This window comes from Dicentrarchus labrax, unplaced genomic scaffold, assembly GCF_905237075.1.
Source record: "Dicentrarchus labrax unplaced genomic scaffold, dlabrax2021, whole genome shotgun sequence".
NCBI lineage: Eukaryota > Metazoa > Chordata > Actinopteri > Moronidae > Dicentrarchus > Dicentrarchus labrax.
In genome coordinates, this window is record NW_026136718.1 from 17,386,949 (window position 1) to 17,408,644 (window position 21,696).

Sequence of the window (21,696 nt, forward strand, 5' to 3'; positions counted from 1 at the left end):
CCCCTGCAGATCTGGACAGAGGCGCCTGGCTACTGGCGAGACCATCTAATGGACAGACTAAAGATTAGAGCACCCTAGGGTGCTGTCGGGCAGGGGAGGGAGTGCACTGACCGATATTAAAACTCATCAGCTACATTGGAGCTTAGCGTGGCCAGCCACCAAGCCAGCTTAGGTACTGGGCTAAAATAACCGCCTGTCTCGAGGTACGGGGAAACCCAGACCCAAGGTGGGAAGTAAGCAGACAAGCAGGTTGGCACTGTTCCATTGGTAAAGACCAGGAAACTCATTGTCACATGCTCCTAGATACTGTAGGGATTAAAGTGCAACTGGCTGTTTACAACTAGCAGGTTGTCGAGTGTTATTGAGCTCTGTTCTGTTTTAGTGTAATCCTCTATGGTTCTGTGAAGTTGGCTAGCAGTTGATGAGTGGCCTTTTGACCTCACCTCAACTTTTACCACTGACGGATGTAGATTTGTTGCTTGTATCGACTTAACGTTAAATGTCTCCTTCGTATCTCCAGAGCCTATGCATGACAATGGCACTCAGACAATCAAGGCTGAAGTGGTTGAACCCATTGTTGAGGCCCAGGAGACGTGCAGAGAAGAAGCCAACACCAGTTCCAGCTACTCACCCTCACCCAGAACAGTATACACCTGCAATGATGGGAAGGTAAGTCTCACTGGACCATAGGACACTCTTTATTTAGTTCACTTCTCGTGATTCCCTCTGGCTGGCACGTGAATACTCCCTCCCTCAACTGTTTTATTTTGTCATAGCTAGCCTAATTGCGTGCCTATTTATCTGCTACCAAACTTTTGTGGTCTTTGTGATGTTTCCTGTCTATTTTCATTTGCTTCATCTCTTTTTTTTTATTCTGGCATTTATTCTTGAAGGCAAAATCACTCATCCAAATGTAAAGAAAAAGGTACCCCCAGCACTAAAATTCAAAAGGCTTGTTCAATTCATACACATAAAATGCTTATTTTTAATTTACATATTGACCTCTTCAGTTATATATTTGAATATACTTGTCATTGATATGGTCAAATCTTACAGTACAGACATGGACTTTAAACCTTCACTAAAAGATTATCCCAGTAACACCTCTTGCCCTTTGAGAGTCTTGAATCCTTCACTTCCCCCTCCTGCATCCCTGGCTCTCTGCCTGGGGGTGACCGTGGGAAGTAGCCTGATTTTGTAGGAAATGCTGAATTTCCTTTAACACCCATGAACTTGGGAACATGCCGTCATAGTTGATCAGTCCTTTCCCCCTGGCTGCCCTACCCTAGCAGGTAAACAAGGTTGAGAAGATTATTATTGTTCCTGCAAGCCCAGCCAGCATCATCAGTGTTTATTGGCCTGTTAGGGTTCTTTACTCCCCCCACCGCTGTAACTCAACCAGCGTCCTGTCTCTGATGACAGGGGGGGAATTGGTACTACAAGCTCTTGGGCCTGAAGCCACTTCAAGCGTGAAGAACACTTGCAAATTAGAACTCTCCTACATCAGGGACCCCATATTAATTATTTGCACGAGAGGAATTTAAAGTGACTGACAGGTTAGCCCTAGTGAGAGAGTCAAGTGTGTGTGTGTGGGGGGGGGGCGCCGTAGAAAAGAGGGAGGAGAGATGGAGAGAGAGAGATAAACGGAGGCAGGATGAAAACAATCTTGTCTTACTTGAGGGCAGTAAAAAGCTTGTCTGCTGGCCGGGGGCCTAAAGCACATTAGCTGCACAGGGAAAAGCCTTTTGGATGGTAGCCTAAAGACTTTACAGTGATAAGAGAGGGGAGAAGGGAAAGAGAGTCACATATGCCCCCCTGCTGCATGAGCTCACCTAGAAGACCGGGGCAGTCTGCCTAGGTTGGCAATCGGCTTGGAGTGTTTGGTGCAGGATTATGCAACGTGCAGTGGCAGTGTGTAGAGAGCTACAGGCTAAGTTCATAGTGGAGGTAATCCAGGCTAGCAGCCAGTGGCCTGAGCTTATTTATGTATCCTTGTTGGTGAAAGTGGTGCTTCTTGGGATTTGTAAAGTGGTCTAAGCGGGAGCTGGTTAGGATGTGTCCTGCCACGACAAACTATGACCTGCCTTGTCCATTTACCGTAGATTTAGAGGGTTTTACATGTGCATGGAGCATTGGACCACAGCATCTAACACAAATGTCAGACTCAAGTGAATAGTCAGCATAGTTATTACAGGATAAAATGTGTTATTGAATTTAATGTCAATGTAAATGTGTTGTTTTTCAGAAGTATCAATGCTTCCAAGTACCAAAGTCTTGTACCTCTCCCTCACCTACCAGCTTCTACTTTCTGTTTTTAGAATGCTTTTGTTGATTTAATTTTTAAATATCAAATGTCAGAATTAATGAAATTGCCACCCTACTACTAATCTGGTCTGTAAACAATAACACTGTGTAGTTGTTGAAACAACCACGAACCATCTGGGATAACATCCATGTTTTTGTCCACTTACCTTCTTTTTTTTTTTCTAAAGGTGGCTTATGAAACAGTAACCGTAATAGCATTTGTTTATTTTATTTTTAAGTATTTATTTTCCCTGTGGATAGGGCAGACAGATCTTCAGTAGGTAGCACTGTTTTAGAGTCCTGCATGAGCGAGCATGTGTAAAGCAGATGAGGCTGTCCCATGCAGGGTAGAGCATTGTTTGCTTAAAAATGTCAGTGTGCTAGTCCTGTTGTTTTTAAACTGAACTGATCATATCCCCACTGCATTACACTTTTCTCAGGCACTGTGCAGTTGACCACACGAAGTGCTTTTATCTTTATCAGCAGACTTGTAGATGCACATTTTAAGATGTGGTGTGTGGCTTATCCTCTCTGCAGGTACACCTAGGTGGAGGGATCTGGGTGGAGGAGGAGAAGTGGCACCAGCTGCAGCGGACCCAGGGAGACTCCAAGTTCACAAAGAACCTAGCTGTAATGATCTGGGGCACAGAAACCCTCAAGAACCGTAGTGTCACTGGAGTGGCCACCAAAAAAAAGAAAGATGCTCTGCCCAAACCTCCCCTGTCACCCAGCAAACTGAAAATCGTCAGAGGTAAGCTAAAATCCACATTTAAACCTATGAATTTATGAAACAGATGAATTCTTGTTCTGATGGATCTTTTGTAAGCTGAGACAAGTTGGAAAACATCAGGTACAGAAAAATGATTTTCTCTGTTCATACAGCCTTTCAATCATTGAATTATATAATTACACTAGACAAAGATAAGATCAGCAATTTTTTTATTTGATGTAGTCTGACTGCTCACACTCACTCCTTCCCCAGAGTGTCTCTACGACAGAGTGTCTCAAGAGACAGCCGACAGTGCAGAGATTACGCAGAGATTGTCCAAAGTGAACAAATACATTTGTGAAAAGATAATGGACATCAACAAGTCCATCAAGAACGAGGAGCGGCGGGAGTCCAAGCTGCTCATCAGACAGACAGTCAAGATGGAGAACTTCACCTATGACGGCATGTAGTGATAAACGTTTGTCACGCCAGCGCCTTCTGCCTCCCCTGTGGTCCGCAGGATATTGAGGGGACTTGATATGGGTGGTTTGGGGATGTTTGTCACAGTTTCAGGAGCAGTTGTTTCCCTTTGACACATTGGATTGGTTATTACGTGAAACAATAAAACAAATAGACCCCTTCCCAGCTCCCTATAGCGCAACCATCACCCTCTTCAGTGCCCAGTTTCCTCATTGGGTGGCAGACAGCTTTACCCACCAGTGAAACGTTAAACACGTGTGAACTAGTTTGATATGAGCTGGTATGAGTGTTTTTATAAGCTTTACAGTGGGATTGGTACAGAGACGTGGTTTATTGACGTGTGTGCATTTGTGTCAAAGGGAGAGATTAGATATGTTTGTTAAATTGATTTATTGTTCTGTGTCAGAACATCATTTTGAGTCCTTAAACTTTTAAAAAGTAAGAGGTAATTTCCCTAGATAAAGTCTGCTGATGCTATAGAGATGATGATGATGCTAGCTTGCATTAGATCTTAGTTGAGTGGACGGTTGGATATTTTGGTGACTACTGTTTGCTGTTTTGGTACTTACTGCATAGAATGGGACAACAGGGTCTCAGATGCACAAGTCTTAATTAGTAACAGCCATATTGCATTTTGCAACAGAGATTCTGTTGCTCATCGAGATTAATTTCCCCCCTTAACTGTAGGCCACTCACATCACTTTATTAAAAACAAGAGCTTAAAGAGGTTAAATGTGAAGTATGACTCTAATGTAGAGTCTATAGAGTGCTATATTTGTTTTGTTTTTTATGTTGACCTTTTAGTTCTGAGCATTCACGATCAGAGAGAGAGCACAAGGAAATGTGTTTTGATGGGATATTTCTGTGTTACTCTTAATCAAACGTGTCACTTTGAGACAATTTGACTGTTTAATGAGTTTTAGTGGTACAGGCATGTTGATGCCTAGAAAGGCCTTAAATGGATTTGGCAATCACCGGGGGCCGGTTCGCCCTTGGGTTTTCTAGTAGGCTGTGATTGTAAATGTATAATAAGCTGAAGTGATGAAACTTCACCTGCACTTTGCTGTGAGAATGTAAAAGGTGGTTATGGGTACTATTTTCTGTGCGATTCACACCATTAAGGTGAGCTGATCCGGGCTTTGAGCTATCCCCACTCCTGTATTTAAAAGACGCTGCGCTGCACGGGGAAATGTGGGGAAGAAAGCTCTGCACGGTTCAAGTCATCTTCTTGTGGAAGCAGTGTTAGTTGTGGGTAAAGCTGTCTGAAACACTATTATACTGTTGAAGTTGTCTGGGCCTGCTGAACCCCATAATAACCCCCTCTTTTTTAAGCCACGCCACTGGGGAACAAAGTAAGGTTGCTTCAGTGACAATTTCCTCTGAGCTATGCCATCAAAACTTGGAAAATATCCTTTTTCTTGTATTTTTTTTCATGTTTGTTTTTTTTTTCTATTCAGTTGTTTTATTGTTTTGATCCAAAATGGTTTGTGTGGCTGTCTGCAGGCTGGAACTAAATGCTGCAGATTGAAATCTCGACTGTGACCTAACTGTGGCTAACTGTGAATCTTCTACAGAGCTGCCCATCAAGCCTCTCTCCTCTTCACACTCTAGATTCTTGTTTGACGGTTGGTTTATTTCTCTCTATCATTTTGTCTTTCTTGGGTTTTTTTGTTATCTCAAAAAGTTCAGATCAGCCTTTTGTTAAGCTACCTTATGTTTTGGAAATGTTTTAGTGTACATAAAAAAAACCTCTTTTTATTTTATTTTTTTCCACCAAACATGGATGTTTCAGTTTCTAGTCATGTTACATGTTACAGTTTTAACGGTTCTGGTCAAGTTTTGGTTTATCAAATTGATGTTGTAATTCCATGTTACCTGACAATTTCTTCTATTTCTTTTTACACTTATCTTATTGTTTGTTTTTTTTCATATGAATTGTTGGCTTTAAGCTTGATGTTGTATCCAAATGTAGATCAGTGGGATCTACAAACACATGAAAAAAAATTTGCCCTTTCTTAGCCAAAGTGATCTCTGTGGAACAAGAGAGATGAGGCTTCCCTTAACATCAGATTTTGACAGAGCCCATACATTATACTACATTCACAACATGTGATATTTAATAATAAACCTCACTTAGAATCTACCTTCTAATGACTGCCACAGTAAGATGAGAATCTGTATCGTTAAACGGTTGTACTCAGATGCAGTAGTTAGATCAACACAAAACATTTACATTGAAAGCACTTTAAACTTCTGGGCAATTTCTTCAATCTTAAAGAAATGTATTTGTGGTATTCGTCCTTTTTTTTTTTTTTTTTTTTTTTTTTTTTAAATGTCTATATAGATTAAGGCCTAACAATCATTGTATTATCATGAAGCACCTTAGAACACTTTGGTTTATTGTTTTTTTATGGCAGGAATGAGTTACGGGATATGATTTTTGTTAGTTGGATATGCCCCTGACATGTCAATGCTCCAAAACAAGCTTGATCGATTTAATACTTCCAACTACTACTTGGAAGTAGTACTACTGCTACTACTTCCGAATATTTAGATCTTTGAAGATTTATTCGGGGTGTTTAGAAGACCAGATTTCCAAAAGTTACTCTATGATGAAACTGGATTCAATGTCTTACTTGGCAAATTGACAAGCAAAAAGTCGACAACTCTTCTTGGCTTTCATGCCCAAAACATGATTCACCAATCTAAAGAGATTTACCTATGAAATGTGCAAGCTGACTGGAATATGTGCTTTAACTTAATGTGTTAAGATGCTGGTTGTGTATAGATATGATTTATATAAAGATAATTGTGTATTTTTTACAAATGAGTGGTAATTGTAAGCCAAAGTATTGAAGGCTGAGATCAAGCTAAAGAAGGGGGATGCTGACTTAGGAATCAGCAGGGTTTGCACAAAAAATGGCCCATGCCAAGGTAATAGAGCTTAGTGAATCTTAAACCACCAAAATTGTGACAGATTATTGATTAATTTTATATTTTTGTTCCTAAAAATATCCCTTTTTTAGTGACCTTTGGGTTTTTGTTTTCCCTGTATAAAGCAACATGTGAGGTTTACGTGCGCTAGCGTGTATTTAAAATACATGCGATTTAAAAGAAAGAAAAGATTTCTGCTGTGCAAAGCAACCATGCTGAAATTCTGACACATTGTCGTGTATGTGTTTGTGTTTGTTTCTTTGTTGTTTGATGCCAAAAGGGGGTGTGGTTAAAATAATGCTTTAAGATGGAGCATTAATAGAGCTATTACATCATCTGAAAAACTTGTTTTTAAAGGTTGGTTTCCTGGAGCGCCATTAAGCCTAATCCTTTAACTAAAACCATCTTTAGTGGATGAAAGCTGTATGGAAGTACTGTATGTTTTTAACCCAGATTTGGTTTAATCTGTGATGGCAAGGCCAATCTCTATCCAATGTACCAAGTCACTTGCAGAGGAGCAGTTTGGGTTTTAGCAGCATATTAGTAACATACACCCATATATAACCTGGCAGAGCCGTTAATGGATGATATAGGACAGTTTGGCTCTGCAGCTCAACACCAGTACCTTCCAGTACTCTCACTGTCACACTCAAGTAGCTATAGGGAGGAAATGCGACCTCACTTGCTCTGTGATCCTCATCCTGTGCCACCTCTAGTTCCTTACTCTCCTGACATTTATATGAACTGGATTTAAAAATGCAAATGTATCAAGATAATGGAAAATCCTGTCCTCCTCGCTTGGTGTTTTGCCTTGTGTTGTGAATACCTGTCAAAGCTTCACAAGTGAGGGAGCTTTATGTTGCTTTTGACAGTTTGATTGGGAAAAGAGATCAGTTCTAGCTTCACTGAGTGGAACAAGATAAATGGCTCCATCTAGCAGTTTTCACAACTAAGTGTACACAAAACCCATTACTGTTTGAGCCTCAGATACAATGTCAAACTTACTTCAAATGAGAAAAAATGGGAGGAACACATTGTTAGGCCTATATTTTTCTTAAGGTATCAGTAACTTTGTATACAATCCACAAACCGGTTCTACTTCATCTAACTTCACCGTCCTACCTCATTGTTACTCTGGTGTTTGTTTGTCAGTGACTGTAAACTATGTGTGTATATTATTAAAAAAAATAGGAAAGGTATACCTGGTTACTCTCAACATGTACAGCATATAAAACTTGTAAAACACCTCAGTACACAATATCATTCTTAGGAGAAATCAGTTTTATTACCTGCTTAAAGATGCTGCTCTAAAGGGGTGTCTGCGTGAGGGGGTCGTCTCTGAATATATATCTTCGCTCTTTGCTATGTCGTGCAGTTGATCAGTGGTTGTGTTCTGTCTCTGTATTGCATTCTGAGATTTTTACTGGTTGACGGTGCTACCAGCAAACAGTTCAAAAACTGATCTGTCTATCGGACCTCAAATGGTGCTGTTTTTCTATGTTTTTATCCTCATACAGCTATGTTTTATTCAGGTGCGTCAACCGCCACTATCCCCTCAGCTAATCAAATTGTAAGCCAAAATATTTCGCAAAACGATAACCCTGCTATTACTGTATCAACTTATATGCTATCCATCCAAATAATGTAGATAGTGATTATACCCTCAGCTGTGAGTTTCAGAAGTACCTCAGAAATTGCTGATTTTCAATGGATGCATCTGCTTCTAGCACCTGTTGTCTACCAATATTACATTGTTGCAGTGTATTTTCAGAAATATGCATTTTTACTGGTTAGATCAGGTTTCACTATATAGTACATGATAATCAGATCACACTCAGATGACCGATAAATTTACAGGATACCACTGTTCACTGGTTGCATGCCAGATTTTGTCATAAAGGAAATCTCAGTTGGACTGGGCAGTGTATGTTACTGTAGAAGAGGTCCTCAGCAAAAACCATGTTCTGTTCAAAGTCCAGTTTGTTTTACAGAAGTAGGATTCCATTGGTAGTTGTATTTATGGTGGAAAAATTATATGTGGGTTGATTTTGGGATTGTACACGCTAAAGCCCCGTTTATAATATTAATGGAAATCACAGAGAGTTTTCAAGGTACATTCATGGAGACTGTTTTGGGGAGTTTCAACCAGTCAGTTTTGAAATGATTGATTTTAGTCACCATTTTAATCTGTGATTCCCCTGTTGTATCTCTTGGTCCCTTACCACTGTTTAAACAATTCAAATGTAATTTTCAGTGTTAAAATATGAATTTAGTGTAGCAATCTGTTCATGATTGACTTACTGTGAGCTAAAGTCGTGTGTACAGCAGCATTCAGTGTCTGGACTTGGCTTAATTATACAAAAAAGTGCATTATATTTTCTTTGACCCTGTGCAGTGACACCAATGGAATCTTTTCTGCGCCAAAGTGTTTAAAGTGTGTTGAGTTGTTTTTTTTGGGTGGTTTGCTCTACCTGTCAGTATGTATATATTTGTTTTTGTTTTTTTTTTTTTGTTTTTTTTACTCTGACCATGTCTGTGAACATGAAATGTGCTGGGGAACTCCTCTCTACTGTGAGCAGTGTGTGTTCAAATACACAGCAGTTGGTTTTGTGGAAGCACTTAAGCCATTCGTTGGACTGTTTCATAATGGTTCAATTTTAAGCTTTGCTCTGGTCCAGGGAATTGACCCAGAGAGTTTTGTGTGTAATTGAATTCCTATGCAGGTGTGGAGTTGTAATCACCTGGTACCACATCACTGTTGGGTGGAGGGCCAACCAGGGAGAGATAACTGGAGAGTGTTCAAACCTTTGAATGTGTCTGCACAGCCTTGAGATTGAGTCAAAGGGGACAATGGCGACATGACAAATCCGTACAGAACTATTACTACATTTTCATGGAGTTTAATTAAACTGAGCTATACAGGGCTGCTTGGATATATACTTGTCTGTAATAGTTGTAACTGCAATGATCATTAGGGAAAGACAGGGTTATTACTGTATGGAGTATTTCCAGCTGGTATGATAATGTGAAAAGAATTTCAAGACTATTGCAGTAAACACTCCCTCACCCTACTTCAGCCTCCCTGAGGCAACCCTACATTTACAGAAGATGTTATAAGTATATGCGATAGAGAGTGTACATGTCTTTGCTAAACCGGCCACACCTCTGCTATGCGAGCAACTCTTTGACGCTTAGCATCCTGTTCTGTGTTTTCTCTTGCTGCATTCAGGAACACCTGTTTAATGTATAGATAAACAGAAATAAATCCAGACTTTTATTCTATCAGCACAAACCTCTTGTTGTCTTTTTTGTCTATCCTGCCTCGTGTCCGTTTTATCGAAGAAACAAACTACAAGACTTGTGTTGGTAACTGAAAGCTAAGGTAAAAACTGTATGTGATATTGTATTTTTTTGTACAGTGCTGATGATGTCTCTGCCTCCACCATACAATATTTCTGTTCTGTTGTTGTGTGTCCGAAAAGTCCAGAGAAGTTGAACTTTGTGGACCCAGTGGATACGATCAGAAAATTATATTTTGCTACCTTTTTAAAGCCATAGTTTGAAATTATGACAAATACTTTTATTTACTGTCTTTTATAGAGCTAGATGCAATTTGTACAGTAAATATAAAGCTGCACCCAGCAGCAGGGTTAGCTTTGTATAAAGACTGGAAATATGGGGGATCCAGCAGGGGAACCTGGTTCTGTCCAAGGGTAAAGAAATCAGCCTACCAGCTCGCCTATTAGCGTGTTATATATATATAGTTTGTTTAAACTTTACAAAATCAAAAAAGTTAAAAAGTTGGGCAGCAGTAACTTCCTGTGGTCTGGTCTGTCTGTTTTACCCAGTTTGCTCCATCTTTGTGCTAAGCTAAGCTAAGCTAACCGGCTACTTCTGTAGCTTGTTCTGACCAACTTACATAATGTATGTTGTTGGGTTTTTGTTGGCATGGGAAAAAGACATTTAACTGTAACTAGCTGATGTAACTAACATGCTTATTTCAAAACCATTATCTTTTCCTAAACCTAACCAAACTACGACTGTTTCACTACTTAACCACATGTTTCTTTGTCCTTTCCAGTGCATCCAAACACACTAAGATATTAAAGGCAAAAAACGGGCCTTCGGAGCAGTTGGCTTTTGTTTTCGGGATAACGGGTTGTCGGACAATGGGCTTTTGGTCCAATGTGACATTTTTTGACTATTGAGGTTCGGGACTAATGGGCCTTCAGAACAATAGGTGTCCCTGTGTAGCTTTATATCTAACAGACAGATTTGAGAGAAGTTCCGGTTTTCTCATCTAACTCTTCGCAAGAAAGCGAATGAGGGTATTTCTCAAAATATTAAACTACTGCTTTAATTGCACCACCTGCATCAAAGGAATTCCAGATCAAGTGGAGTAAGACGGCAACACTTTCGGTCAAATTTTCTGGCGATTGGTTGACAAATCAGTGTGGCCGTGCCCTATTGTTCGCCGTTAAGAAACATTTTCTGAAGGGGCGCTGAGCGAGCTGTAACTTAATTTCCACAGATTTTATATTTTCACCTCAATCTGTATATTCTAAAACCACCAAATCAGGGTTCAATCTGGTCAATAGCTTGGAGTGTAAACCTACCTCAAGTCTTTAAAGTGTTATTTTTTACACTGGAATACCACTTAACTAATGTCAAAAGACTTTTTATTTTTAAATTGATGGCCGTGTGTGCTGAATGGATTTCAGAAAACCTTAATGACCCCGAGGCTAATGCAAATTTCTCAGCACACATTGAGTCAGTAAACCTTTAATTTAAATGCAAAGATTAAAATTAGAGTTTGAGTTTTCCATACAATGGTTACACTCTACTTTTTAAACCTCTCACCCAGGAATCTGACAACATGAAGACAGGCAGATATGCAGAAAGACAGGAAAATGAGCTCTGGTGTTATTTCTCTAACAACTCATTTCTCTATACATAGATCAGTGCGGCTGTGTAAGCACATTGTGCGTTTTCACACCCAATCTGACTGGCTTTCCATCCTCATAGGCTCTGTAGTCAACTTCTGTCACCATAAAGATCAGTACCTTTCTCCTTCACATCCCTGGTGCTTTGACTGTAGATTTGTTTTTCAAGTTTGGTGTGTTTTGGAGTGCATGTGTGCGCATCTGCAGTGAAGGTGAGGGATTAACCAGCAGATTGTTCTCAATGTCAGCCACAAGATAACAGGATGGCAGAGACCCACAGTTCACTGTACTGTATTTGCTCATTCAGTTTCCATACTGCTAGCCTGCCTCTGTGCCACACAGCACACCGATGATTGGCAGTGCTGTATCTCACACGTCCCATGTCCAAACCATATTGCAATATCAACTCGGCATGCATGAGAACAAGATAAGACAGAAATGGGGTGTTGACATATCAGATTGCTTGTAAGATGGCTTGTTTGGAGAGGCTTGAATCTAAAATGAGCCCCATTGTTGAATGCTGGATTTGGTTGAGTCCACATTGGAAACTGATAGGAAGTGGTCACTGTGAAGGCCATTTCCTGCCTCTTTCCTTATGAATAGACTGAGCTCTACCCACTCCCTCATCTCCCCATCCTCTCCCCTGTCTGGCACACTGATGCATTTCCATATATTACTGCCTCTGTAAGCAAGTGTGTCATGCGCCCAGGCTTTTCCTACAGCCCAAGGGGACTTCTCAATGTCATTATCGCTAAAGCCTGCCACATGCCTGTAATGTATTGCCGCCTGGCTTTATTGGCAGCACGATGATTCAGTGGTGGTGATGATGGATTAGTGCCGGCTGGGTCTAGCTGGGCTGGGCTGAGCTGGTCCAGACTGGGCTGAGATCTGCAGCTTCGCTGTCTGTCGCATAAACACTGTGTGCTCCTCACGCCCTGCAGTATAGAGGGAGACATATCGTATTTATGTCACACACACAACCTAATGAATATGGTCATTTCAGTGCTTTTACGGAGCTTCTTGGCACATTGTCTGATTCATCTTGTCCACCTTTTGCTTTTCATGCAGACACGGTGCGCACAGCGGTGCTGCATAATAGGTGGCAGTAATGCATTCTCTTTATGACATTGTTACTGTTTTGAATGTGAAAATATAACAGCTTTTGTTGCCTCCTGGAACGGGAAGTTCAGAGAGGGTGCACCGGGTGCATACGTTACCGCAGAGTAACAAGGTCTGATGTTTCCAGGAGCGTATACACACACAGGGTTTAAAGGAAGGACACACAGTGGCATGTTTTATTACTGAATATGAAACACACTCGATATAACACAGCCATCCAGGCTGTACTAAACTAAATGTCACACTGGCCACCAACTAAAAGTCTAAACTCAACAGTCAGCTCTTGATTGCAGGCTTTTCAGTCTCTTGTGCTGCTGTACACTGTCACAGTGACCTGGCTCCAGACTCACTGCAGGGAAATAAGTGGACATTAGTCTTAATTTCTCACTGCGTGCTGCAGCAACTGGCCACCTTCACTGCCGCTGTTAACCTCACAAGGAACACACTCCTGTTGGTCGGTGTATTAGTTCACAGGAGTGTAACATACATCATGTATCAGCCAAGTACACAAGATAATCAGCATCAAATACAAAAGCATGAATGCTTCAAACAACATTCTCAGGGTTGTTATCAGTCCGTCTTTTCTCTTGGGGAATGTTTTGTCTAGTTTGTCCATCACTGACTGATACAATACACTGAATTTGTCTCATCCTGCAGTATTCCTCCCTTAAATTAGAAAGTAACAAAAGAGTCGAGTTTTTACTCTTCTAATTGTATCTCATTCGTGCAGTTCGTGATTGTATATGGAGCACTTTATTGTTTAATTTCTTATAAATTTGTTTCTCCATTTTAAACAGCTCCACATAATCTAGACTACATTCATTTAAAGCATGGAGCACACATCTGTATGCAAAATATGTGTTCATTACATTATCTCTGTTGCCAGTAATGAATTATACATTATCTCTTCCTATATTCTCATCTATGCTGCAATGTTTATCTAAAACAGTGACTCCAGGGTTAACAGACAATGATACTGATTCATTCTGCCTTTGGTCTTCAAAGCCAGTAGTACACATGGATGAGCTACCAATCCAACTCACACCGGAGACTATTTCCCACACATCTTACATACCTTAAGTATTTTATCCACCCATACCCATCCAGCTGCATGTTCCTGCATTGTCAGTCAACTGTATGTATGATAAGATGTGCTGGTAAGTCTTGGCTGTAGCTGTTAAATTTCTCTCCGCTGCCAGCGTTATTCAGATGTCCTTATCATTTTTAAGAAGCTTATTTGGCTGGTTCAATGATAAAAACTGGTAAAGTTTGGAATCCATCAGCTCCTCAGGTAAGTGGGTGCAAAATTGAGCTCACTTACCCTAAATACACACGCGCATGCACACATGCGTACCTGTGTATGCGTGCGTGCACACACACCCACACACACATACACACACACACACACAGGCACACATACTTAAGCACAGAGCTTCCAAATGGCCTCTATTAATGCAGACGGCTCTCCCAATTAACAAGATTCAAAGCGATGATGAATTTTTCATTCTCTGAACATTTAAGCTAATTATGGCCCAAATGAAGCAGGTTCCAGTGAATCACCATGGCAGGGGCTGCCAATGGCAGGCAATGTCACTGTCACAGTGCCACTCTGCACCACCACCCTAATCACTACAGCTGCTTAATATTCATCTCCCACTGCTCTCTTGTCGCCTCTCTCCTCTTGACTCACCTCTCCTCTCCTCACATATCTTCTTTTCTTTTCTCCTCCCTCCTCCTCATCTTACTTCTCACTCCTTTGCTCTTCTAACTTCAACTTCTCTCCCTTGCACACTGTCCTCCGTACCCTGTCTATTTCTCTCTCTCCACCTCAGTGTTGCTCCCTCACCATAGATGTGTTGTTTAAAATGAAAATCAACTAATTGCGCTAATAGCATTTTAATGATAATTTAATGTAGTAAATAAAGCTTGTTACAAGCTAAGCAATTTTGTTGGATTTCAAGGGCAATCAATCTGTGTCTGATACAATCTTCTCACCTCCTTGATGATGGGTGTAGTATGGCGGACTCTGCAGCGTGTTTTCACTCATGCAGGCTACATATCTAACTATATTCATGTCAGCTAACAATCTATAGATGCACAGAAATAGGCAGAACTAAGTAGGAAAACCTCCTCACTGCACACATTCAACCATCAATCTCACATTACTGTTTAAGACGTATGTTTTTCAGACCAGGGGTTTTCAAAGTCTTACACTGTGAATTTATGGACGTTTATTCACGATGGACATCTCAGTTAATGATATCTCCATGAAGCGTAAGTCACACTGAATCTAACTGTATCGTGTCTGTGTGATCAGATTTCACCAAGTTATAACTCAGAGAAGAAGTTCATCTTTTGACGCAAATTATGTCTCATGTCTCTCACTCTGAAGTCACTAAATTGCTATCTGCACACTTTCTGTAAAGCCAGTACTTCTGGCACTAGAAATGGTGCATGTAGCTCAAGATAACTTCTACATACAGCATAGACCCCAGAGGCCTTTTTATTTGCCTGTTGTGCTTTTTCAGCACAGCTCTATAGTTTGACATTATCCCTTTTAATCATACGGTCTCCTTTGAAACAAACTTTATGCCCAGTGGTCGTTTATGCCATTTTCTTGTTTGTTGTTGGATTAGTTTTATCATAATCAATTCTTCTCAAGAAATTAACATACCTGAGCGGTTTCAAGTCTGCATATAACTTTGTGAGTCATTGTTCTCCATTAAAGAGATTAGATTTACCTTGTAATCAAAGATGAATAGTTCATTTTGCATTTCGATTCGTCTGCACGTTTTTATCAACCATTCCCCACAGACTAAACATATTAAAAATTATGAGGAGCTTGAGCTAGAAAGAGAAAAGAATAAAGTGCCGTGAGACAGAAAAACAATTTAATTTCTCTTTTTATGTTCTACCAGTGGTCATTTAGCTAGCCTCTTTATTTAAATGGTAATGTGCAGCTGGCTAAATAGGCATGGAGAATCAGCCTGAGAAGAGAGCAAGACTTCAAAAAAGCTGTGGTCTTTCAGGCTCTGGGGGTTTATCTGGGTCTCTCCTCCTGTCGTCTGACAGAGGGAGGCAGAGTGGGGAGCCGATTGAGCGACAAGGATAACTCTTCTCGGTGTTGGAGTATAATTAATTAGGTGTGATAAATTATACCATTTCTAGCAAACCCTGGCAGCACTGGCACTCTCTAACACACACACACTCAAATACATGTGCACTCTGTGTCTCTCTCTCTCTCTCCTCATGTAAACATGCTCACACATACACATGGCTCTACATGCCTGTCAGTATTCCCATTCCTTAAGTTTTCAGTCCACCCTCTCGGTTTGTGTTCCAGGAACTGAACATAAACAATGTCAAAACGCATGGATTAACTGTCACTGTCACATTTCTCTCAATTCCAGCAGATTACTCTTTTTGAAGAAAGTCAATAACTGCTGATTTAGCACCAATAAAGGTGAAATACAATATTTTCTACCTCTTTCTGCACTGAGAACTTCTACTAACAAACAATACATTCATTCCATAAAGAAAAGAAGAAAAGCACTGAACAGTAGATTTAAGTGAAAACATAGGTAACACTACAATATTCATGTCCCAGAATCAAGTATTCCTGCGTAAATAAATAAAGCAAACAATTCTCAAAGTATTATCATGAAAAGTAATGGAATTTTTTTATAAAACTTCATTTATACAGTGAGGTCCAATGAGAGCAGTTCACTCTCTTTTGCACACAGGACCATAAAAGCAAGGGCAAAAATCCAACAGTAAACATAGAACATACAAAACTGCAAATAAAGGATAAGGATAAAACAGAGAGAGGGTAAAAAAAGGCTTAGTGTGTGATATTTTGGAGGATCTATTGACGGAAATTGAATATAATATTAAGAAATAAATAAGAATTATTCTATTATTTGAAGAAGGAAAATAAGAATTGTGTTTTTGTTACCTTAGAATTTGGTTTTTATATCTACAGGGAGAGTGGGTTCTCTTCTACAGTGGGTCCACCATGTTTCCACAGTATCCCTGAAGGGACAAACCAACCATCCAAATGGTTTAAACCTGAATCTATACAGGATAAAACCAGTATATTCTTTAAAAGTATAAGTAGACGATCATCATTCATTTAAAATTTAAAGGTTGATGATTTACTTTTTACTAAGAAAATATAGTTACATTTTTAGCATTTTGAATAGCAACAAGTGCAACAACCAGCACTGCTACCGGCATCAATAATAATAATTAATGTTTATATATAATATATACAATATTTATATATAATAACAATGTGCAATAATTACTGTGCAATACCATTCCATATTCACTGTGCAGTCTATTGCCCATGTGCAACTGCTGCTGCTGCTACTATTTGTGTTATCTGTTGTTTGTGGATTCTTACTGTTTTTTTCTCTTGTACATAGTGTTTTTATTTTTTATTTATTATTTTCCTACTCTTACTGTTTTTTTATACTGTTTTTTTCTCTATCCACTTTGCTGCTTGCTCTTTCAAGCAAAAGCGGTCATTTAAATTCAGTCAAGGATTTACTTAACTTGCTGCACATCTTCACCTTCAACATGATCTTAATACTCAGTGATTCCCACTTCACCTCCTCCGATGCACCATCTTGATGACAATGAAGCTTTGTTTTTATCAGTGTGATGAAAAACTAGCAAGAGGTTTTTCCTACTCTATGAACTCTCTGTGAATTTATTTGTGTCTGTGGTGAGATTTAACTGTTTATCTGACGTGAGACGCAGCAAAGTTCTGCTATCCACAGCGTTTCACACAAATTCAGCAACCACCACTGTTCTTTTCACCTAACTTATCTATAATGCGTATAAGAAACTCTTCCATTAACCTTTATCTCTCGACATCGCTGTATTTCTGAGTGCTGTGTGCAGCTCTGGTATCTGAAGGGATTTATGACTCAAGACCAAATTGACACTTGTCTGCTCTCCTCAGTGTCAACATGGACCCCTAGTCCTTGGCTAAGACACGCAAACACACACACACACACAGAGAGAGAGAGAGAGAGAAACACACTTACACCGTGCCAGCAGGAGCTTTTAATGGCCTGGTGTTAATGAGAGTCTTGTTTAGAGCTGTCAGATGACCCTGGGCCATGCAGACTGACACCAACTCCATGTTCACCGCTCCAGAGGTCACCACACAGTCTATGTATGTGTGTGCGTGTATGGGTTTGTGTGTGTTGATGCTACAGACAGAATCATTTATTACGCCTAATTACATTTCCAGCAGGTACATTAACACTATATCAGCATAACTTTAATCTTTGGTAGTTTAATTTTCAATCAGTAAAGTTGATATTAATCTTATCTATGTACTCTATTCTCGCCGTCACAGAAAAAGGGTCATTCTTATTATGTGTCTGCGTGCTCTCTTTTTCTGCACCACACTGTGAGTGATCTGCAGGTGCCTTAAGCCAGCCAACATGGTATAACTATTCTAAGAAGAGAGAGGCTAATACAGGAAACACACTTAGAAAAAGGGATTATGGGTATTTTGCAGTGTGGTGTGTCTCTTATGATTTGAATATATAAAAATGTAAACACAAATTATACACATTGTGTATAGCACAACAACTTTCCACATACAAAAATAAAGTAAAGCAAACACAAACCCACAAAAGGTCCTTCTTACGATTATGTATTCATCGTTTTGCCATAATTTTACTATTTTACAAAATTCAAAGAACCACAGAAGCAAAAAAAAAGTTTATACCTCAAATACAATCCATATTTTTCAAATATAAATATAGTTATAGATTTAATTTTACGATTAAAACATACATCTGAAACTGTGTGGTCAAATGTGTGAATCTTATATCCAGTATAATTTTTTCTGTTGCAAAAAGATCACTGTATTTTCCTGACGATCCAGCTGCTTATTCAACTTCATTTTTTCCCCACAATTCTTTCAGCTGTATTTTTAAGTGCTTTATATGATTCCACTCTCAGTCTTGCTGCACAGTGTTTGATTCTGTGTTTTATTAGTACAGTTTTTTTGAGCACAATTGATAAGAAAATTTAAATAGAAGAGATTAATGTTGACTGGGATGTCACATGTACAGAGACTTACAGGCTGCCACACAACAGTCCACTGTCGTCTGTCTTTCAAATCAGTTTACAGCTCACGGATGAAGTTAACCTTAAGTTTTTAAAATGCTTATTATGAACAATTCTAACATAAAGCCTTATTCATGTTTTGCCCAAAGAGAGCTTTTGTCCATTTAAAACATTTTTTCCCCGATGTTATTTTCCTTCTGTGTCCCCAGCCGGTGTTTTCCAACCTTTAGCACAGTCGCTGTTAGTCTTCCTTTATGTGTTGACAGTGAGAGTGTGATCTAGCTCGCTGTGTGGATACCGATTCACAGAGTGGGAAGGGCCTGTGTTGGAGCCAGGCTGTGAGTGTGTGTGCGTGTGTGTGTGTGTGTGTGTGTGTGTGTGTGTGTGTGTGTGTGTGTGTGTGTGTGTGTGTGTGTATGTGTTTAAGTAACAGAGACTCAAGCTGACAGTTTGCCAGCAGCCTTGCACCTGCACACATCTAGGTGTTGATCTCAGATGGGGGTGGGGGCGGGGGGGTTAAGAGGGGAAGGAAGAGGAGAGGGGGACGACAGGCAGAGGGAGAAAGAGAGGAAGGGATCTGACACAAGGTGTTGGGGGTGGATGAGAAAAGACGGTGAGGAGCGGAGGATAGGAACTCTGTGACATATAAGTTCTGTTTATATGTTTTTTGTATGTACGTGTGTGTTTGTGTGTGTGTGTGTGTGTGTGTGTGTGTGTGTGTGGTGGGTGGGTGGGTGCCACAAGTGGAAGGAAAATGTGCAGCTGTGTGACAGGCGGGACAGCAAAGCCAATTGGAGTGATGCATTCTTTCATAGGTAACTGCCAACACCAGAGCGTAGCCAGGGCCTCATTTGTCAGACTCAAGGAAATAGCGTTACAGCGTGACGTTTCACTCTGTCTCTGGCACACATATCAACAACCCTCTGCTTGGGGAAGGGAGGAACTGTGCCACTGATGCTACTGTAACCTGCTGATGAATGTAATCAGGGTTAAAAGGACAAAAAGGGAAATGTAAGACAGGGAAAATACATGTTTGTTAACTGTCTTTTTGTCTATCTCTGTATCACCTGGCTTTTTATTGGTGTAGAGTTGCTGAGGACAGTGCTTTTACAATTTGGGTGCACTCAGAACATAATATGTTGCTGCAAATACCATCATAAGTTTCCCTGCTCTACATTCATTGGCAGTTTTAACCTTTTGGCAGCAGTGGCGAGTTTTGCCGCTGACTGCAGAGCATGGAAACTTAGACAAGCTCTCTGGAGGGACACTCAACAGTATGTCAGGGAACTCCGTGACACTGTCAGCATAACACACTGCTGGGTAGCCTGAATTATTGAAGTCCATAGCATAGATAATTTAATACGGTGGATCTATTTTGACAGGGGATAGTTTAAGGGAATATAAAAATAAATATATTAGACTTTGCATTTGGTGTGACGCAGGGGGAAAGTGAAGTTTCTTGCTTTTTGTGCAGGTATAATGTTTTTTTATGTTGCACCCTGTATGAAGGGACTTACTGCGCTGCATGACCTAGTTGAGATCCTGGTAGCGGAAGGAAGAGTGAGAGAAAAAGAGACAGATGGGAGAGGGTTAATTGAAGCTGACATGTGTCCAGTGTTTGTGTGTCCCCGGATGACATGAAGCTCTTGCCCATATGCTCGTGTTGCCTTGTTCGCTCCCTCTCTTCAACTACCACGCTATCTGATATGCAGTTTTCACACCATGAAAACGGAAGATATCCAAAATCATTAAGAATCGCTGCGTCTGTTATTTTTTCGGTGTCTGGATCTTTGTCAGTAATGTTGCTCTCTTATTTGGCACATCAACATGTGGTGCCATTTGTATTATCGTTCAGTTACTTCTTTTTTTTTTTATCACACTTCTTATTAGTTTTCAGCATATACATAATATCCCTAAACCCACACCTCCCAGCCCTGTACCAAAACATACCATAATAAACACAAACATACACACATGCATTGTACTGTATATGGATATTTGTGTACCATTCCTATAAATATATAGTTTTTCACACACTTGTACACATACCAGTATGATGTGACACACCTGACATCATATGAAGTGTGTCACCCACATCTATAAAAGAATATGATCACATATATGCGTGGGCACATCTTTGCCATGCACATATTGTTTTACATTTGCTTACTAGTCCCACATCTGTGGGATGGCATAAACAGCTACTGTTATGGTAAACAGGAGTTTAACAGTGTCCCAATCTCTGACTTGGCAGCATGGTTGTATTCTATGTAGCTTCGACACAGCACCAAAACAGCTAAATCAATTGAAGACAATGTTTCGTTACTCTGTCTTGATTTGGGCTCATGCTGCCTATCCTTATCGACCACACTTAGGATCTGTTGACTGGTTCTTGTACTGGTTAATGTGTGGTGATATCGTCCACCAACCATGCCATGCTGATTTATTTAAACCTGCTGTGCGGAACTTTTTTCTCCCCCTTCTGGCAGTGAGAGTAATTACACAAACACTGTCAACCCATGCTTATGAAATATAGTGAGCTTAGGGCTCTCTTCAAATCTTCTTTGCACAAATAAGAGCAGAGAGGAAACAAAGTTGATGGATTTGTCTGAGGAGGTAATTATCTATGTCAGAAATGTAGCTTTTTTTCTGCCATGGAAAAGTGTACTAACAGACAGTTACTTACAGCTTTATAACTGACAGGTTAGGTTAGTAGTTGTTTTCTGAACACTGAGTTTCTCAGAGCATCAGAAACTTTGTAGAAAACTCTAAATACACTAGCAAAGCAAACTAGATGTTTTTTTGTATACTTATTCTTGATTTTTGTTGTTGCGAGGTCAACACCTTCCTATCTAGTGTGCACGTCCGTATTAAAGTAAGAACAAAGCCTTAGTCTTGTTACTTTTAGAGAAATAACGATAAAACACATCCACCATTTATTGTACAGTCAACTTGTCAAAAGCACACTTAAGTTTTTTATTATTATCTGAAAATAAACCTTGCCAGCTGACTCCATTTCCTCCTTCCAATCACATTTTAAAACTTTTTATAGAATTTCTTTTTTATTAGTATAAAGTAATGTAACACAAAACATGACAATATGATACAATGTTT

At 39.9% G+C, this 21,696-nt stretch overlaps 2 protein-coding genes across 6 annotated transcripts in view; both read left to right on the forward strand.

The window, feature by feature from the left end:
* Window positions 1-9,719, forward strand: part of bend5 (BEN domain containing 5) — a 13,537-nt gene extending 3,818 nt beyond the window's left edge. For all 5 annotated transcript variants that reach the window (XM_051376365.1, XM_051376369.1, XM_051376368.1 and 2 more), the window contains 3 exons: window positions 521-669; window positions 2,842-3,055; window positions 3,287-9,719. In XM_051376365.1, coding sequence (XP_051232325.1) covers window positions 521-669; window positions 2,842-3,055; window positions 3,287-3,483 — 560 coding nt within the window. In that variant the 3' untranslated portion in view covers window positions 3,484-9,719. The remainder of the gene's footprint in view (window positions 1-520; window positions 670-2,841; window positions 3,056-3,286) is intronic.
* agbl4 (AGBL carboxypeptidase 4) overlaps window positions 1-21,696 on the forward strand; it is a 258,636-nt gene that overhangs the window by 192,168 nt on the left and 44,772 nt on the right. The gene's annotated exons all lie outside the window — the stretch shown is intronic.